This window comes from Dendrobates tinctorius, unplaced genomic scaffold, assembly GCF_039654945.1.
Source record: "Dendrobates tinctorius isolate UK_male_01 unplaced genomic scaffold, ASM3965494v1 ptg000059l, whole genome shotgun sequence".
NCBI classification, from domain to species: Eukaryota; Metazoa; Chordata; class Amphibia; order Anura; family Dendrobatidae; genus Dendrobates; species Dendrobates tinctorius.
Window position 1 is genome coordinate 11074294 of NW_027361727.1, and position 16167 is coordinate 11090460.

At 47.4% G+C, this 16167-nt stretch overlaps 1 protein-coding gene across 5 annotated transcripts in view; it reads left to right on the top strand.

The window, feature by feature from the left end:
• The window catches only part of SBF2 (SET binding factor 2), a 312854-nt gene that overhangs the window by 48865 nt on the left and 247822 nt on the right, over positions 1–16167 (top strand). For all 5 annotated transcript variants that reach the window (XM_073578404.1, XM_073578400.1, XM_073578401.1 and 2 more), the window contains exon 2: positions 4128–4213. In XM_073578404.1, coding sequence (XP_073434505.1) covers positions 4128–4213 — 86 coding nt within the window. The remainder of the gene's footprint in view (positions 1–4127; positions 4214–16167) is intronic.

The window sequence follows — 16167 nt, forward strand, 5'->3', positions numbered from 1 at the left end:
CTGCTATTCCCTCTTGCAGGCAGCGGAGCTGCTTGGATCGCTCCCTGGCCGCCGCTAAGAACTGCTGCGCGCCGCCCCAGCCCCCGCTACGCCACTGACCGCCCCTGGCTCCCCTTGTGTCCGCGGACCGGCAAGGGCACTGCAGCGGCCCGGTGCTGGGCCGCGGACCGGCGGTTGGGGACCCCTGCTTTAGGGTAACCAAACAGAATTCTGGTGGTTTGAGGGGTTGAATAATAAATGACCTTCTGAATAAACTTTTCACAATTTAAAAAAAAATTAAACAAAGAAATAACATTCTTTTTTGCTGCAATGCATTTCACACTTCCAGGCTGATCTACAGTCCAAATGTCACAATGCCAAGTTAATTCCGAATGTGTAAACCTGCTAAATCTGCAGGGGGTTGAATACTACTTGTAGGCACTGTGTATGTATGTATATGTGTATATATATATATATATATATATATATATACACACACACATACACGTAAATCTCTCCGGAGAGCGCTCTATAATAACCGCTCCCATGATTATAGTCATTACACAAGCCGCAGTAAGAACGCCGCCCCTAAATAACGGAGCCCTGCACAACTGGACGGACACAGCCGCCTTCTGCGGGGACGTGCGTTGCAGGGTTTGGTGCATGAAGTTTTTCCACCGTGCCTCTTTGTGACCCCTTAAAAAGGAGCATCCTCAACTTTCAGTAAAATGGAGAACAGTTGCTGAGAACGCGTCCCTTTGTTTTATTCTTTGCACCTTACCCTTGATGATTGTGTGCAGCTCCTGGGCTGTGTTTCCCTAGCGTCCCTTGATGTCCCAGTTTCCCGCTATTTTCCACGTTTCTCTAGTCTGCGGTCTCCTTGACCCTGAATGTGACCTTTCATAGAGGAGTTAAACATTAGCCCAAACACTGAGCAGCAAGAGGTCAATCATTTAACCAGGTCCTGCCAACCCGAATCCAAATCTTCTGAGACGTTCCAGGAATCGGTTACATGGTACAGACGTTTTTCAGTTAAAGGTTTAAAAGGGAGCCCTGGTATAGAGCAGGAGAAGCCGAGCAGGGTGATTATATAGGATTGTTGGGAGAGTTTCAGAAAAAGTTGCATTTCATTCATTAAAATCCCTGGTGTTTGTATGTAGGAGTCCAGTGGGCGGCCCTAGTAGTGATTTGACACTGCAGGCAGTCATACAGAGAAGTCTGTCAATCACTAAGTAGGAACCGCCCACTGGACTCCTACATACAAACACCAGAGATGTTAATGAATAAAATGTACCTTTTTCAGAAACTTTTCCCATAAAAGATAAAGTTTAGGGTAACTTTCCCCAATATATGTGCGGGATGATGACAGACATTGCGTCCCGCTCTCTTCCTGCACCTGCCTGTGCTTGTTTGATGCCAAAACCACGATTCTCCTCTCATCCTACATCTGCACCTGCTTCACGTAGACGCCGTCGCCTCCCTCCTAGATCCGCATTGTAGGTGTGTGTCTGCGCCTATCCATGTGGACGTGGACCACCATGGACGCATGCAGGACGGGTCTCGCGTCAGTGCCAGGGTCGTTTGTTCTTACAGGCGCCCCGATGTTGCGGGATGTGACAATGGCCCCATTATTAGGAAGGACGGGGCATTTCCAGATGATTACACGTTGCATTGTTGTCTTCTTGTATGATTGTAACCAGATCCTAATTCCGTTTTTGCTCGTCCACTTCCTAATCACCGCAGAATGGAAAGTCCTAACCTTTCATTTCTATTTATCACCGTCCTTAAGATCTTTTCTTGCTGGCAGTGAATAGAAGCATTGACCTTCTCACAGCTGAGGATTTGCTACAGTTTCCAGTGTAGACAGTCCACTATGAGACATAGCACATGAGCCGCACTAATCCTTCTCCTGTCTTTGGTAATTTGTTACAATGCATTCATCTGGAGTCTTGTTAAAGGAATTGTCAGATTGGTGGGGGTCTGACCCCCGTGACCCCCCACACGATTCATTATTACCTGGTTACCAGTGTATGGAGCTGAAACAGCGCAGCATAGTGGTCACTGCTGGGTACTGCCGCTCAGGTTCCATTCACTTCTCTAGGAGCTGAGCTGCAGTCCATGAGAATGACCCGGACCCTGGCGCTGGCACCGAGCAGCCGCTTACTTTCCGGCGCTCCAGATGTTGCCCTTGTTTACAACAATTGTCATGTCCCAAGCCCAGAATAGCAACCATCAGAAGTATTTGTGGGCGAGTCGGCACGCTGGGACCTGGGAGCAGGACTTTATGTAACCGCTGCAGTTCTGCTGTTTGTCCTGACTCATGCTGTAGGGACGCCGGAGCCTCGGCCGCGTCCACATGCTGTTAATTATTGCACAACGCACCAAATGTCTTGTTTCATTCTTCAAGACATGATATTTAATGCTTCGTTTGGCTCCGCTTTCCTCCAGCCTGCAAATCCCGATGTGAATATTGAGCGACCAAATCTGTGCCGACAGCTGCAATTAATGGCACATATGGTGATGGCGACTGTATGCACTGCGAGCGCCCGTCTTATAGCAGCGCCGATCACCAACCGTCCCCCCTAACACTAGGATTCACACGCTAAGTTGAAATGCTCTGTGCTGCTGGGGAGCCAGCTCATTCCACTGTGCACTACAGTATGGGATCTCTCCTGAAATGCTCTGTGCTGCTGGGAGCCAGCCCATTCCACTGTGCACTACAGTATGGGATCTCTCCTGAAATGCTCTGTGCTGCTGGGAGCCAGCTCATTCCACTGTGCACTACAGTATGGAATCTCTCCTGAAATGCTCTGTGCTGCTGGGGAGCCAGCTCATTCCACTGTGCACTACAGTATGGGATCTCTCCTGAAATGCTCTGTGCTGCTGGGAGCCAGCTCATTCCACTGTGCACTACAGTATGGGATCTCTCCTGAAATGCTCTGTGCTGCTGGGAGCCAGCTCATTCCACTGTGCACTACAGTATGGGATCTCTCCTGAAATGCTCTGTGCTGCTGGGAGCCAGCTCATTCCACTGTGCACTACAGTATGGGATCTCTCCTGAAATGCTCTGTGCTGCTGGGAGCCAGCTCATTCCACTGTGTATTACAGTATGGGATCTCTCCTGAAATGCTCTGTGCTGCTGGGAGCCAGCCCATTCCACTGTGCACTACAGTATGGGATCTCTCCTGAAATGCTCTGTGCTGCTGGGAGCCAGCTCATTCCACTGTGCACTACAGTATGGGATCTCTCCTGAAATGCTCTGTGCTGCTGGGAGCCAGCTCATTCCACTGTGTATTACAGTATGGGATCTCTCCTGAAATGCTCTGTGCTGCTGGGAGCCAGCCCATTCCACTGTGCACTACAGTATGGGATCTCTCCTGAAATGCTCTGTGCTGCTGGGAGCCAGCCCATTCCACTGTGTATTACAGTATGGGATCTCTCCTGAAATGCTCTGTGCTGCTGGGAGCCAGCTCATTCCACTGTGCACTACAGTATGGGATCTCTCCTGAAATGCTCTGTGCTGCTGGGGAGCCAGCTCATTCCACTGTGCACTACAGTATGGGATCTCTCCTGAAATGCTCTGTGCTGCTGGGGAGCCAGCTCATTCCACTGTGCACTACAGTATGGGATCTCTCCTGAAATACTCTGTGCTGCTGGGGAGCCAGCTCATTCCACTGTGCACTACAGTATGGGATCTCTCCTGAAATGCTCTGTGCTGCTGGGGAGCCAGCTCATTCCACTGTGCACTACAGTATGGGATCTCTCCTGAAATGCTCTGTGCTGCTGGGGAGCCAGCTGATTGCACTGTGGGCTACAGTTTGGGATTTCTCCTGAAATGCTCTGTGCTGCTGAAAATGCCACTCTTTACACTCTTTACCTCTCAATGGCTGCCCACAAGGTCAGGACTTGGGACACCCCTCTCCTGAAATACTCTGTGCTACTGGGAGCCCTGCTCTCTTTGTAAAGCTCAATGACAGACCTCCCACAAGATCGTCACGTTGTTCTCCTAAAATGCTCTGTGCTGCGTGCGAGTTCTGCCCGTTCCACTTTTTTGTCTGATGCAATTACAATGTGGCGGTGATCTGGGGCGTCTTTGCAGCCGTCTGCTCAGTAACGGTGAAACTTCATGTTTTTATTTCTTTTCACAGGATCTGGCGAAGGTTACGGCAAAATCATTCAACGCTTCCCACTGACCGACTGGAGCGACACGCCGTTCCCGCAAGGAATAGAACTGGTAGGTGATACGTAGTCGTACTCGCTGTTATCAGCCAGCAGCTGTCGTCAGTATACCCCCTGCTTACACCGCGAAACGTATGTTTTTTTTTTTTTTGTCTCCCATAAATGCTGCTATCCTCTGACAAATCAGCGTTTCGCTCTTTCGTCGACTGATCGCTGCCATGTATTTACGGACGACAATTATTGGCTCGTGCTGTTTTTTTTTTTTTTTTAACGCGGAGTTTAAAACTAAAACATATCTATTATATAGAAAATCTTTTATTCCACAGTCATCGGCAGATTCCCAGGAGACATTGTATCTGTGCGTCTTTCGCGTGCAGTCGGATATAAAAACCTTTTGAAGTCTGATGATGATGATGCAGGGAATGATCCTCTAATCCTCTCATTTGTCCACCAGGGCTTGACGAGCCTGAAAAAGAAAAGATCAGTCAGGGACTTCGTGCTGAAGCCACGTATGTGGTATCAGCTGAATCTGGCGGTGCATTATCCGGTATGCATGGACGCCAGAGGTACAGCCCTATGTCCTGAGAATATATGTAGTCAGGCTGAGTTTCATGGGTGTCTGCTGGGGGCACCATAGGTCATTGTCCCTAAAGTATAAGTCATGGCCTTGGCCGCACTGATTGCAGGGACCATTGTGTCCTTTGTGTAATGCCTTACGTGAATCCCTTATATAGGTGATATATGGAGTCAGATTCTTATTGTGCAGCGTCTCAGACGATGATCTAATTAATATTCCTCCCGGTGTCATAAACTCTGATCAGCAGAGTCATGAGCCGCCTCCTCCAGTGCGACTACACCTGATACATATAGCCACACACAGCAGTGCATAACTAGGCCCATTTGCCTTTCAGGGTCCTGAGAATGCTGGGTGATGATCCCTGGGTCATATTGTTTATCAATAACCACTAATGGCTCCATGAAAGAAGAGAAGCCCCTACTGCTCACATTCAGCTTTTCTAGGACCCTGAATGGTAATCTGTTGCATTATTGCGGTTTGGGAGACTCCTTTTAGGACTTTCAGGAATAATTGGTAATTTATGGAGGACGATGGAAAGTTGGGTCACAGGCCGTCCAGCTGTAGGAAATGGAAGCCTCTGGAGGTTGCGATCCTTCAATGATATGCAGCGCCACTGTCTTGTAAGGTCTTCTCCCTCGTGGCTCGATTGATTCCGGTTATTGCGAAGCCTCGTTTATATCTCCAGGGATTGGGCAGAGAGAAGGTTTTTCTTCTCTGTCCAGGAGTTAACCGGTTAATGGCTCATTTACACCAAATCGAGCCTTTGTGGGAAGGTCTAAACAGGCCGGCAATCGCCCTACAGACATGCTGAATGTTTATTTGTTAGGTGTGGTGATCTTTTATGACGACATAAACATAGTCATTCTCGGCAGCATGTGGTCTGTATATATAGGTGATGTGCTGCCGAGAACATGACATTCCATCCGCACAGAACAGCAGTATCCACGAATGTTCATCTACCTTAGAGGAATGTAAAAGACCGCCGATCGGCTTGTATATAACTGATCGGCGTGTGTTTAACAAAATGAATAGGCTTGTGTTGGACGGCCATAAGACTCTGTGGATCGGCTGCAGAGACCGTGGTGCCGTCTGGCACGCAGTTCATGGAGTGTGGGGCTGCAAGTAAAGGAGGGTCTGTAAACTGGGCACAACTGTAAAGGAAAAAAGATTTGCAGCACCCAAGTGCAGAGGATTTTTTAAATGTATTTTTTTTTAATTCATTGTCATAAGGAGTCACATTAACAATGCAATTTGCCAGTAACAAACAGCAGAATTGTGAATGCAGATCTGGATGTGACAAGAGCTGTCTTTGTGCATAGATTGATAGGCGATTGTAACAGCCGATTGATAGAAACACGTGATTGCTAAGATCAGTGCAATTAGTAATGAGCGAGTATACTCATTGCTCGGGTGTTCTCCGAGTATTTTGGCGTGCTCGGAGATTTAGTTTTCGTCACCGCAGCTGCATGATCTGCTGCTGCTAGACAGCCTGAATACATGTGTTGGTTGCCTGTGTGTTAGGCATTCCACAAATGTTTTCAGGCTTGTTAGCAGCCGCAAAAAAAGCAGCTGCGGAAACTAAATACAAATACACGGAGCCCACCCGAGCAACGAGTATACTCGCTCATCACTACAGTGCATGTGATCGCCAGCACCATATGTTTGCTTAGGATGCCATGCAGTGGTCTGTTGCTACTATCAATCAATCTCAACAAAAAGGCCAGTCCTGGATTGTATGTCCATTGGTCTAGGGAAGGCCTTATTAGAGGATATAAGGCTCAAACAAACAGTGTGACCCAAATGAAGCTATATTAGCGGTGAAGGTGACAGGGAGGATTTGGGTGGTAAGTTTTATCATTCATGGTGTTTGTCCCTGGCACAAGTAAAGTGGTGTGTGTTACAGACAAAACATCAACATAACTATAGCAGCAATAGGAGAAGTCGAGTCCAGATCCAAACAGCTAAAACAAATTAAATATGCTTTGTCCGTGTCTCGGGGAATAAACCACAACATTTATAATATCATATCGCCACATATTTGCAGAGTCAGTGCAGTGGATTGTTGGACCCCATTTAAGCTATTCAGGACACGATGCTCATGGATTCCAAGTGATCGCCAGCAGAAGTATGAATGCAGCTCTGGATGCTACTAGATCACAACACTGGATGTCCTCAAACGGGATTATTTGCAGGAATATTCATCACAGTGGAAAATCCTTACAGCCGGTGTATCAACTCCACCGGATATAGAAGGGGACTTAACGTTCCCACAATTCTCCAGGATTAACCCCGATTTTGCGGAGTAAATCTGTTTTCGTAGCTGGTTTTTATTACTGTGCATCATCCAGTTCTCCCGGCTCCTCGCTTACAGGTCTGGTGCTTTAGGAAAATTTCCCTCTGTCCTAGGACACAGTAGAGACTCCCACAGATGATCCCTGTAGATCGTGGCTACAAAGTAACAGGTTCTTTATTTGTAAATATTGTCATTTATTTATATTGTGTGTGTTCTGATTCTTAGTGGGGATCCATCGTGCACCTGCTGACTACAGAGCGGGGCAGGGGGGGAGCCGTACAGGCACTAGTCGGGGTTAGACGTATTATATAGCTAATTTTTGGGACACCTCTCATCTGCTTTAATGTAAGTATTGACTCCTTCTTTTCTATTTTTTTTTTATCCAGAATTTTTTTTTTTAATTTTCTTTCTTTTTTTTTTTTTCTTGCTTTTGTGCTTGTTTTTTTTTTTTTTCTTCATCCGATTTTTTTCTCGAAGGTGTGAGTTTTCTGGAGACGGCCATGCTCTGAGCTTCCTGTTTATCATTGGTGGAATAGTTTTCCTTGTGGATTCATACATGACTCCTGAGAAAGCCCCTCAGCCGCTTACTGAAAATTCTGACCTCCCAAAAGACCTTTTATAATGCAATAATATCCGGCCGGCCGTGGGGAGGGGGGAACACCACCAGGGACCCGTAACCTCCTCCGATTGCTCCTTTACGTCGCAGGGTCCTTGTCTCCGGTGACCTTGGACACGACACTGGAGCGTCTTCTCTAAACAAGATCGGTATGGATGACGGAGCCGGCCCATCTGATGCATGTGTGGACGTGATGGCCGTTGCATCGGGTGTTGGGACAGCCCTGACCGCAGGTCCTAGAAATACATATCATGGTTTTGTGATTTGTAGGAAATCTAGGCGAAAAGTAAAGATTTAGGTTGAAGGTTGCAAAAGTGCATATTGGATGTGCCGGTCAGGTGCCTAAATGGCATCACGTATAGGATGTGCAAAGGTTATTTCTGCCTCCTGTGCCTATTCTTAGTGCCATCGCTTTCATTCTCCAGCGACGTCTTCTTCCTGGGAAGGTCGGGGCAGTAAGTGGTCATTATGTCTCTTACTTCATTCTGTAGAAGCTGCGAAAATCCTTAATCCCGTTCACACACTATGGAAAATGTCTGCACCGGGGATGATGAGCGAATGGCCCAGTAATTACAGCCGCTGTTTCCGCATGGGAAAAGCCTAAATGAACGGAATATCCCACACGTATGAAGGCAGCCTTAGGGGTAGGGAGGATTAGATCACGGACGCTTCGGGACAGGAATGATGGGAGTGATACTTCTAATAGGATTACACAGTAAGGATCTGTAGATGGATAAGTGATAGCGAGACAGGGTAGATTGTGAGATCCTGAGCCGAAGGATAATGGAAGTGATACATGGTGTGTGAGAGAAGGGGGTTTTAGATTGCGAGGATGGGGATAATGGGAGTGATACATGGTGTGTAAGGTTAAAAACGGATCTTCTGCAGACACGATAGGAGTGACACATTGGTGTAAATTGTGATGATGATGGGAGTGACACATTGTGAGATTGTCAGATTTGTCTACTTCACTACAGAAAGGCTATATTCACACGCAGCAGTTTTTGCTGCAGTTTTTTTTTCTTGCATCCAAAATATTCTCTTGGCCCCTTTTTCAGCGTTTTCGCGGCATTTTTTCTTTTTAGTGTTTTTTTTTCCTTTTTTGGGTGTGGTGATTTTTTTTTAAATTTTTTAATTTTTTTTCACTTTCTCATTGCTTTCTACTGATGTCAATTCTTTCCAGCATTTTTTTTCATGCTGCAGTTTCTAAATCTGATAGTTTTTGCAACTTTTAATTTGCCTGGAAAAAGGGGGGAAAAAAACACTAACAAATGGCAAAGTGGGAACATAACCTACATTTGTTTTTTTGCATTGCATCCAGTGGAAAGAATTAACCCAGAAATGGCTGTGCTATTCATAAAGGTGGAAGTTGGTCCTATTTATAGCCAGGAGAACAAGAATGAAAACCTCCATTCTTTACACTGCAGTCTGCACCCAGATAACTGAAGAAATGCAAAAAAAAAAAAAAAGAGAAACCAGGGATTGTGCTACAATGTGACCCGAATAGAAAGCTTTGCGGATCGGTGCCAATTTCCTCTGTGTACAGTCACCCGCTGGGAGTAGTTTCTTCTGCCGCTCAGCTGTGACTTTCACCTGAATTGCACAATGTTGGCGAAGGACCAGGCATCTTAAAATACCGTAACTTACCATATAACATGGGAGGGTCCGCACCAGATCCATTGTGATGTTAGGTGGCCGCTGGCCAGACATTCACTGATACTTGCTGTGGATTGTGTCTGTTCTCCGCAGGTCGGATTCTTGTGAAGAACATGTCATGCCGGAGACCCATCACTCCTATCATGCAGCGTTTTCTGCAGAACCCGAGTTGTTACGTCATCAACATGAAAATATTTACAGTCCGGTTCTGAAGTTTGTCTGATGCCATTGTTATCATGGATTATAGACTTGGGGATAATAATAATATGGTCAATCCGCACTCGGATGCATTCACATCCAACCGTCCTGCCCCAAATCCAGTATTATGTCGGCCACGCCGTCTTCTTAGGAAGACGTTTTCTAGGAAGTTTGCAACTTGGTTGTTTATACCCCAATGGCTTTTTGGGTGGGTCGAGGTCACTATGCCTGCCAACTATGCGTGTCCAAGTAAAGTGCCATTGACACAGAATCATGGCTAGTTACAAAACAGATCCTTGAAATACTGTAACGAACCATCACCTGCGCTTGTGTTGTCGTCTACTTCTGCCAATGAATGGAAATTTATATTGTTTACATCAAAAAGGGCAAAATTCATTGTGACCTGATCCCAAAACTGAGGGTTAATCATAATGTATCAGTTGCCTATCAATTCACTGAGAGCAAGTAGACATTTAACACTACAATTAGGCTTTATCTGCTTTGTGGGCTAGAAAGTCCCAGATTATGGGATTATTTTTGGTGTTCCCTTGTGTGTGACACTTCATACCAGCTCCATGTCCCTTTATTGTGGGTGCTGGGTGCCATCCAGTATCATCAGTCCATGTTCTCTATATTTCCTGACACGCGATCAGATTACCATCTGCAGAGATTACGTGTTTGTCCAGAGAGGGCTTTATGCCCTGAGATAACGAAGGAAAATATTTTGGTATCGGGAATATTATTTTGGACGTCGGTGAGCGCAGGTGGCGTCTCTACTTTCATCTCATGATCAAATACAAAGGGGATTATTTGTGTGATATTTTGATCATTCTCTGTTTATTTCTACAGTGTTATCATGTAGCACAGCATTTACCGTACATCTCCTGGTCATACACCCCCCGCCCTCACCAGAGGCGCTTGGTCTATTGTCACCTTGTTGTTTTGTACCCTGGTAGATGAACACATAGGAAAGAGCTGAAAATCTCCACTAGTGATTCTACCCCCATGCTCTGCGCCGTGCCCCCATGCTCTGCGCCGTGCCCCCATGCTCTGCGCCGTGCCCCCATGCTCTGCGCCGTGCCCCCATGCTCTGCGCCGTGCCCCCATGCTCTGCGCCGTGCCCCCATGCTCTGCGCCGTGCCCCCATGCTCTGCGCCGTGCCCCCATGCTCTGCGCCGTGCCCCCATGCTCTGCGCCGTGCCCCCATGCTCTGCGCCGTGCCCCCATGCTCTGCGCCGTGCCCCCATGCTCTGCGCAGCGCCCCCTTGCTCTGCGCAGCGCCCCCTTGCTCCGTGCCGTGTCCTATTCCTTACTTGAGGATCCTAACAATAATTTCATGATGATACATATATATCCTATGTATGGATGATTACTTTGCTTTAATGTGCAGTGTAATGTTTCATAAGCAAGAAAAATAGAAAACGTCCCCGTATATTAGTCACAGGGAAATATCTCTGCCTGATGTTTGTCCTGCGGTAATCGTCTTATATCTTAGCAGTTTTATGTATTTTTCTCCCTTTCTTGTTCCTTTCTGTTTTGTTTCTCACTTCTCCTCTCATTCCATCCCTTCCTCTTTACTTCTCTTCCTTTCCCTCCTCTCTACTTTCTTTGTTTCCTCTTCTATTTCTTTACTTTCCTTCTTCATAGTTCCATTCTTCTTTCTTTTTCTATTACTTCCAACTTTCCTTATTTTTCCCTCTTTTATTCTCTCTCCTTCCCCTTTTTTCTACTTCTTGCCTAAATTTTCTTCCTCTCTACTGCCTTATCTTCATTACTTATTCTCTACTGCTTTTCATTTCTTTTTTCCCCTTTCCTAAGTTCCATTCCTTCTTTTCTTTAGTCTATCCTTCCCTCCTTTTCCTAGTTCTTGCATGCCCTTGTCTTTCTTTTCCTGCCTTCCCATTCCCACCTTATTCTACTGCCTTTCATTCCTTTCTTATTCCTGCCTTCCTTTTTTCTCTCCTGTTCCTTCCACTGCTTTTTTTCTTTACTTTCTGTCCTTCTTTTGTGGTACCTCTCCTTCCCTATTCCTACTTCTTGCCTACCTTTTCTTTAGCCTCTTCTGCATTCACATTCCAACCTTATTCTCTATTGCCTTTCATTCCTCTTCCTCTCTTCCCTTTCTCTTTTTCCTTCCATTGCTTTTTTCTTTCCTTCTTTCCTTTTCTCTCCTTCCCTTCCTTTCCTACTTTTTGTGTGCTTTTTCCCTCTTTCCTCTCCTGCCTTTTCTTCATCTCTTCTCTACTGCCTTCCCATACTCACCTTATTTTCTCATGCCTTGCCATCCTCGCCTTATTCTCTCCTGCCTTCCCTTCCTCACCTTATTCTCTCCTGCCTTCCCATCCTCACCTTATTCTCTCCTGCCTTCCCATCCTCGCCTTTTTCTCTCCCTCCTTCCCATCCTCACCTTATTCTCTCCTGCCTTCCCATCCTGCCTTCCCATCCTCACCTTATTCTCTCCTGCCTTCCTATCCTCACCTTATTCCCTCCTGCCTTACCATCCTCACCTTATTCCCTCCTGCCTTCCCTTCCTCTCCTTATTCTCTCCTGCCTTCCCATCCTCTCCTTATTCCCTCCTGCCTTCCCATCCTCACCTTATTCTCTCCTGCCTTCCCATCCTCGCCTTATTCTCTCCTGCCTTCCCATCCTCGCCTTATTCTCTCCTGCCTTCCCAACCTCGCCTTATTCTCTCCCTCCTTCCCATCCTCACCTTATTTTCTCCCTCCTTCCCATCCTCGCCTTATTCTCTCCTGCCTTCCCATCCTCGCCTTATTTTCTCCTGCCTTCCCATCCTCGCCTTATTTTCTCCTGCCTTCCCATCCTCGCCTTATTTTCTCCTGCCTTCTCATCCTCGCCTTATTCACCCCTGCCTTCTCATCCTCTCCTTATTCTCTCCTGCCTTCCCATCCTCTCCTTATTCTCTCCCTCCTTCTCATCCTCACCTTATTCTCTCCTGCCTTCCTATCCTCACCTTATTCCCTCCTGCCTTCCCATCCTCACCTTATTCTCTCCTGCCTTCCCATCCTCGCCTTATTCGTACCTGCCTTCCCATCCTCGTCTTATTTATCCTGCCTTCCCATCCTCACCTTTTTCCCTCCTGCCTTCCCGTCCTCGCCTTATTCTCTCCTGCCTTAGTTTCTGTTTTCTCCTTTTTTCTCTTTTCCGCCCCCTTTATTTTCTTCCCTTTCTTTCCCTCCTTTGTTTCCTTCTTCTCTTGTGTATTTCCTATTTCTTCACGCTTATACATGCTCTGGGTCGTTTTCTTCACCGGTACTAGTCTGTATGGAAATAATGGTTGTGCGCTACATCGGCTCATGTCAGTAAATACATTTTAATGCAGGACTATATGATGGATGGTGCCTGGAGGGTGTCACAGCTCCACCACTCAGTCACATCACTGATTACGGTCTCCAGCTACTTTATGGGGTGAATATGATCATTTTCAGGTGCTTCTTTCGCTGTGTTGGTTAGGATCTGAGCACAATTCATGGCTCAAGGACCCTCTCCTGGAGCGTCTCTTAGTAATATTCTGCGTTATACAGGAGATGCTCATTCTTTCTCTCCACCATGGCGGTGGTGCATGCCCAGCACAACTCCGCTCAGACTCTGTGGACATTGACACTGGTAATTGGGGGGCTTTGTGTAAATTACTGAGCCTTGCAGCCTGTTGGCTCCAGAATTGGATCAAGGAGAGTTTGGCGCGGTCATGGCGGCTTTGGTGTGCTCCTATGGGCCATGATTGTATAATTTTAGCTTGGTCATACTTTGCTCCTCTCTGAAGCTGGAGCTTCGCATGTTTCGCAGGGCTCTGCTTCCAGTTAGTCTGTGATGGATGACAGAGTTGGCCCATCCATCCTGGCAGGACGTTCTCCTTTTCTTTTTTTAGCCCTCTGCTTTCTGCAGATGTCGGGCTCTGTATGAAATAGTGCATTTGTTCCTCAGGAGAGGTGAGACAATGCTGCGCCTCCCTCCAAATACTTCACTTATTAATCCGAGCGTTGGGTCATATTCCCCCGACGTGGCTAAAAGTAGACGCGTTTGGTAATGCTGATTGGCGAGGAAAGCGATGGAGCGGCAGTGCTAATGTTGTTTGGTAATTTCATCTGAAAAGTATTCCCCCAGGGAAGGGTAATAAGCTATTGGCTGTAGATCCATCATCGAGACATGAGCCACCTTGTGCCTCGCGGGCTCAACCTTCGGATCTCCCTCTTACTGTATAAGCCCCCCGTAGAACGCTGCCGCTATAACACTGACAATGCTTTGCTTTACTTGATTGTTAGACTTGTGAATAATTTAGTTTCCTCTTCTCTAATCACATCCAGAGCTGCATCCATAGTTCGTTGACTTACCTCTTTGACGCCCTCTGCTGCTTCAGTATATGGGCAGGTTGTGTCCTTCTGTTTTATGCTGTAAAGCTCCAAACTCCCTAATTTCCTTCATCTAAACCATCAAGTTAATCAAAGATAAAATTGTCTTCAGCCACCACTAGGCGGAGCACACTGCATACAATGTATACAGCACCTGTAGGAATCTATACAATTGTCTCCAGTGTGCTCCCCCTAGCGATGGGTGCTTGAAGGCAGAATTTCTGCTTTGGAAGCTGGATTAATGAAGGTAAGTATTGGGGGAGGGGTGCTTAAATAAAGTGAAATTAAACTTGAAAGTCCCTTTTTTTTATCTTGTCCCCAAATTGAGACATTGGGGCCCTTTATTGGTGTCCAATTATTAAGCTGCTGTTTTGCTCTTATCTTGGCAGAAGGGTATTTGCGGTGTTTTCAGAGCCAGCTTTGAACAATCTGATTCCAATCTTCATTTATTTTCTTTCCTGAAATCACATTGTTCTGATAAATTCTATGGACGGAGCTGAGTGCACATCAGTCCAAGCATAATATCCCGCTGGTGCAGGGGCTGATATGGGGAATAAAGTTCTCTATGGAAAGTGCTTGTAATATGCTGCCATCGTTGTTGCTCATCTTAGTGTCATGCACTGGATGCAGCGCTGAGGGATGAGCGCTGGATGCCACACTGGGGGAGGAGCGCTGGATTCCTCACTGGGGGAGGAGCGCTGGATTCCTCACTGGGGGAGGAGCTCTGGGTGCCTCACTGGGGGAGGAGCTCTGGGTGCCTCATTGGGGGAGGAGCTCTGGGTGCAGCACTGAGGGGGTGCCCTGAATGCAGCAATGGGGGAGGAGCTCTGGATGCTGCACTGGGGGTGAAGCTCTGGATGCCGCATTGGGGGAGGAGCGCTGGGTGCAGCCTAAGGGTGGGGAGCTCTGGGTGCAGCGTCGGGGAGGAGCTCTGGGTGCAGCACAGGGGGGCTGCAGGCAGCTCGCTGAGGGGCCCTGGGGGGGTAGCACGGCGGGCGGGTTCTGGATGCAGCGCGGCAGGATCTGCATCCTATATTCGGCTTTCCTTGCACTCCTGTCTATCCCAGTGTAAGGAATCTGAACAAGGAGTCGGGATGAGCTAGTTTCTACACATTGTTATAGAGACTGTGGGGATACAAGGGTTTGTAAAGAATGTGACCCGTCTGTAGCTCGCTGATAGCCCCCAAATTCTTAGCAGCCGGGGTCCTGTCAGCTCCTGACTTTGACTCCCTGGGGTGATCCGGAATGTGGCCCCGACTTCCGGGAAGCGCATAACTCTGCCTGAAAAAGTGCAGGAAAGAATGGCAGATTGTGGCCTAATAGGAAGAGCCTCATCAGTCAGGGGCCGGGGACAGGCGAGATTCGCATTGCCCCCCTTGTTATAGGGCTCGTGGTGATAAGTCACAACTGGGGGGACAGAAGAGGAAAGGTGATTCCTATGTGCTGATCACAAGGATGACTACTGGAATCTGCTTCCGACGAATAAGCAGCCGGGGATGATGCAGGGAGACGCACGTTCTGCCGACACGGGAGGGGGCTGCGGATTATTTGGGGAAATTGAATTATGGTGAGGATGATGGGGATAGGAGCACGTTCTTGTATTCTTCCATCACCGGATAGTACAACCCTTCTTTTCTGAACTTTGTTTCTTTGTGATTGTGGGATTTTTAAATGTTCTAGGAGAGAAAAGAGTTAACTGTATCCAAATATAGAGGAACAAATGTGCAGGTTCCTCCAAGCAAAGAACGGACAGCTGACAGATCGGCAGCTGATTGATTTGTGCTGCTCTCCTAGTGACCACAAGAGGCCGCCAGTGAGCAGCAGATGGTTTATAGTTCTGCGCTGTAGGGACGAGTCCACGATGGAGTCCAGGAATCCTCTGCCCTATGTATGTAATGCACTGCATAATGCACAGCCGGTTACATGGCTGGTGCCGAGCTGTGACACACCGGTTGGTGCAGTGTACGGCCATATACTATACGGACTTGCACCGCTGCCAGCTGTGCACTGTACGGGCATGCACCGCTGCCAGCTGTGCACTGTACGGGCATGCACCGCTGCCAGCTGTGCACTGTAAACATGACTTGTGGTCACTACTTGAACAATGCGGTTTACATCAGATGATAGCCAGAAATGAAGTGCGCTCGTCTGTTGGCAGTCATTTTCAACAATTACTCAGCAAACATAAACGGCGCCCCCGACACACGAGAAACCCAGGAAGTGGCTGTGGTTTTTGTTATGTGAGGAATGCGAATGGTGGTTGTTGTCTTCTCTATTCTAGAGAGGGTAGTCATCCACATGA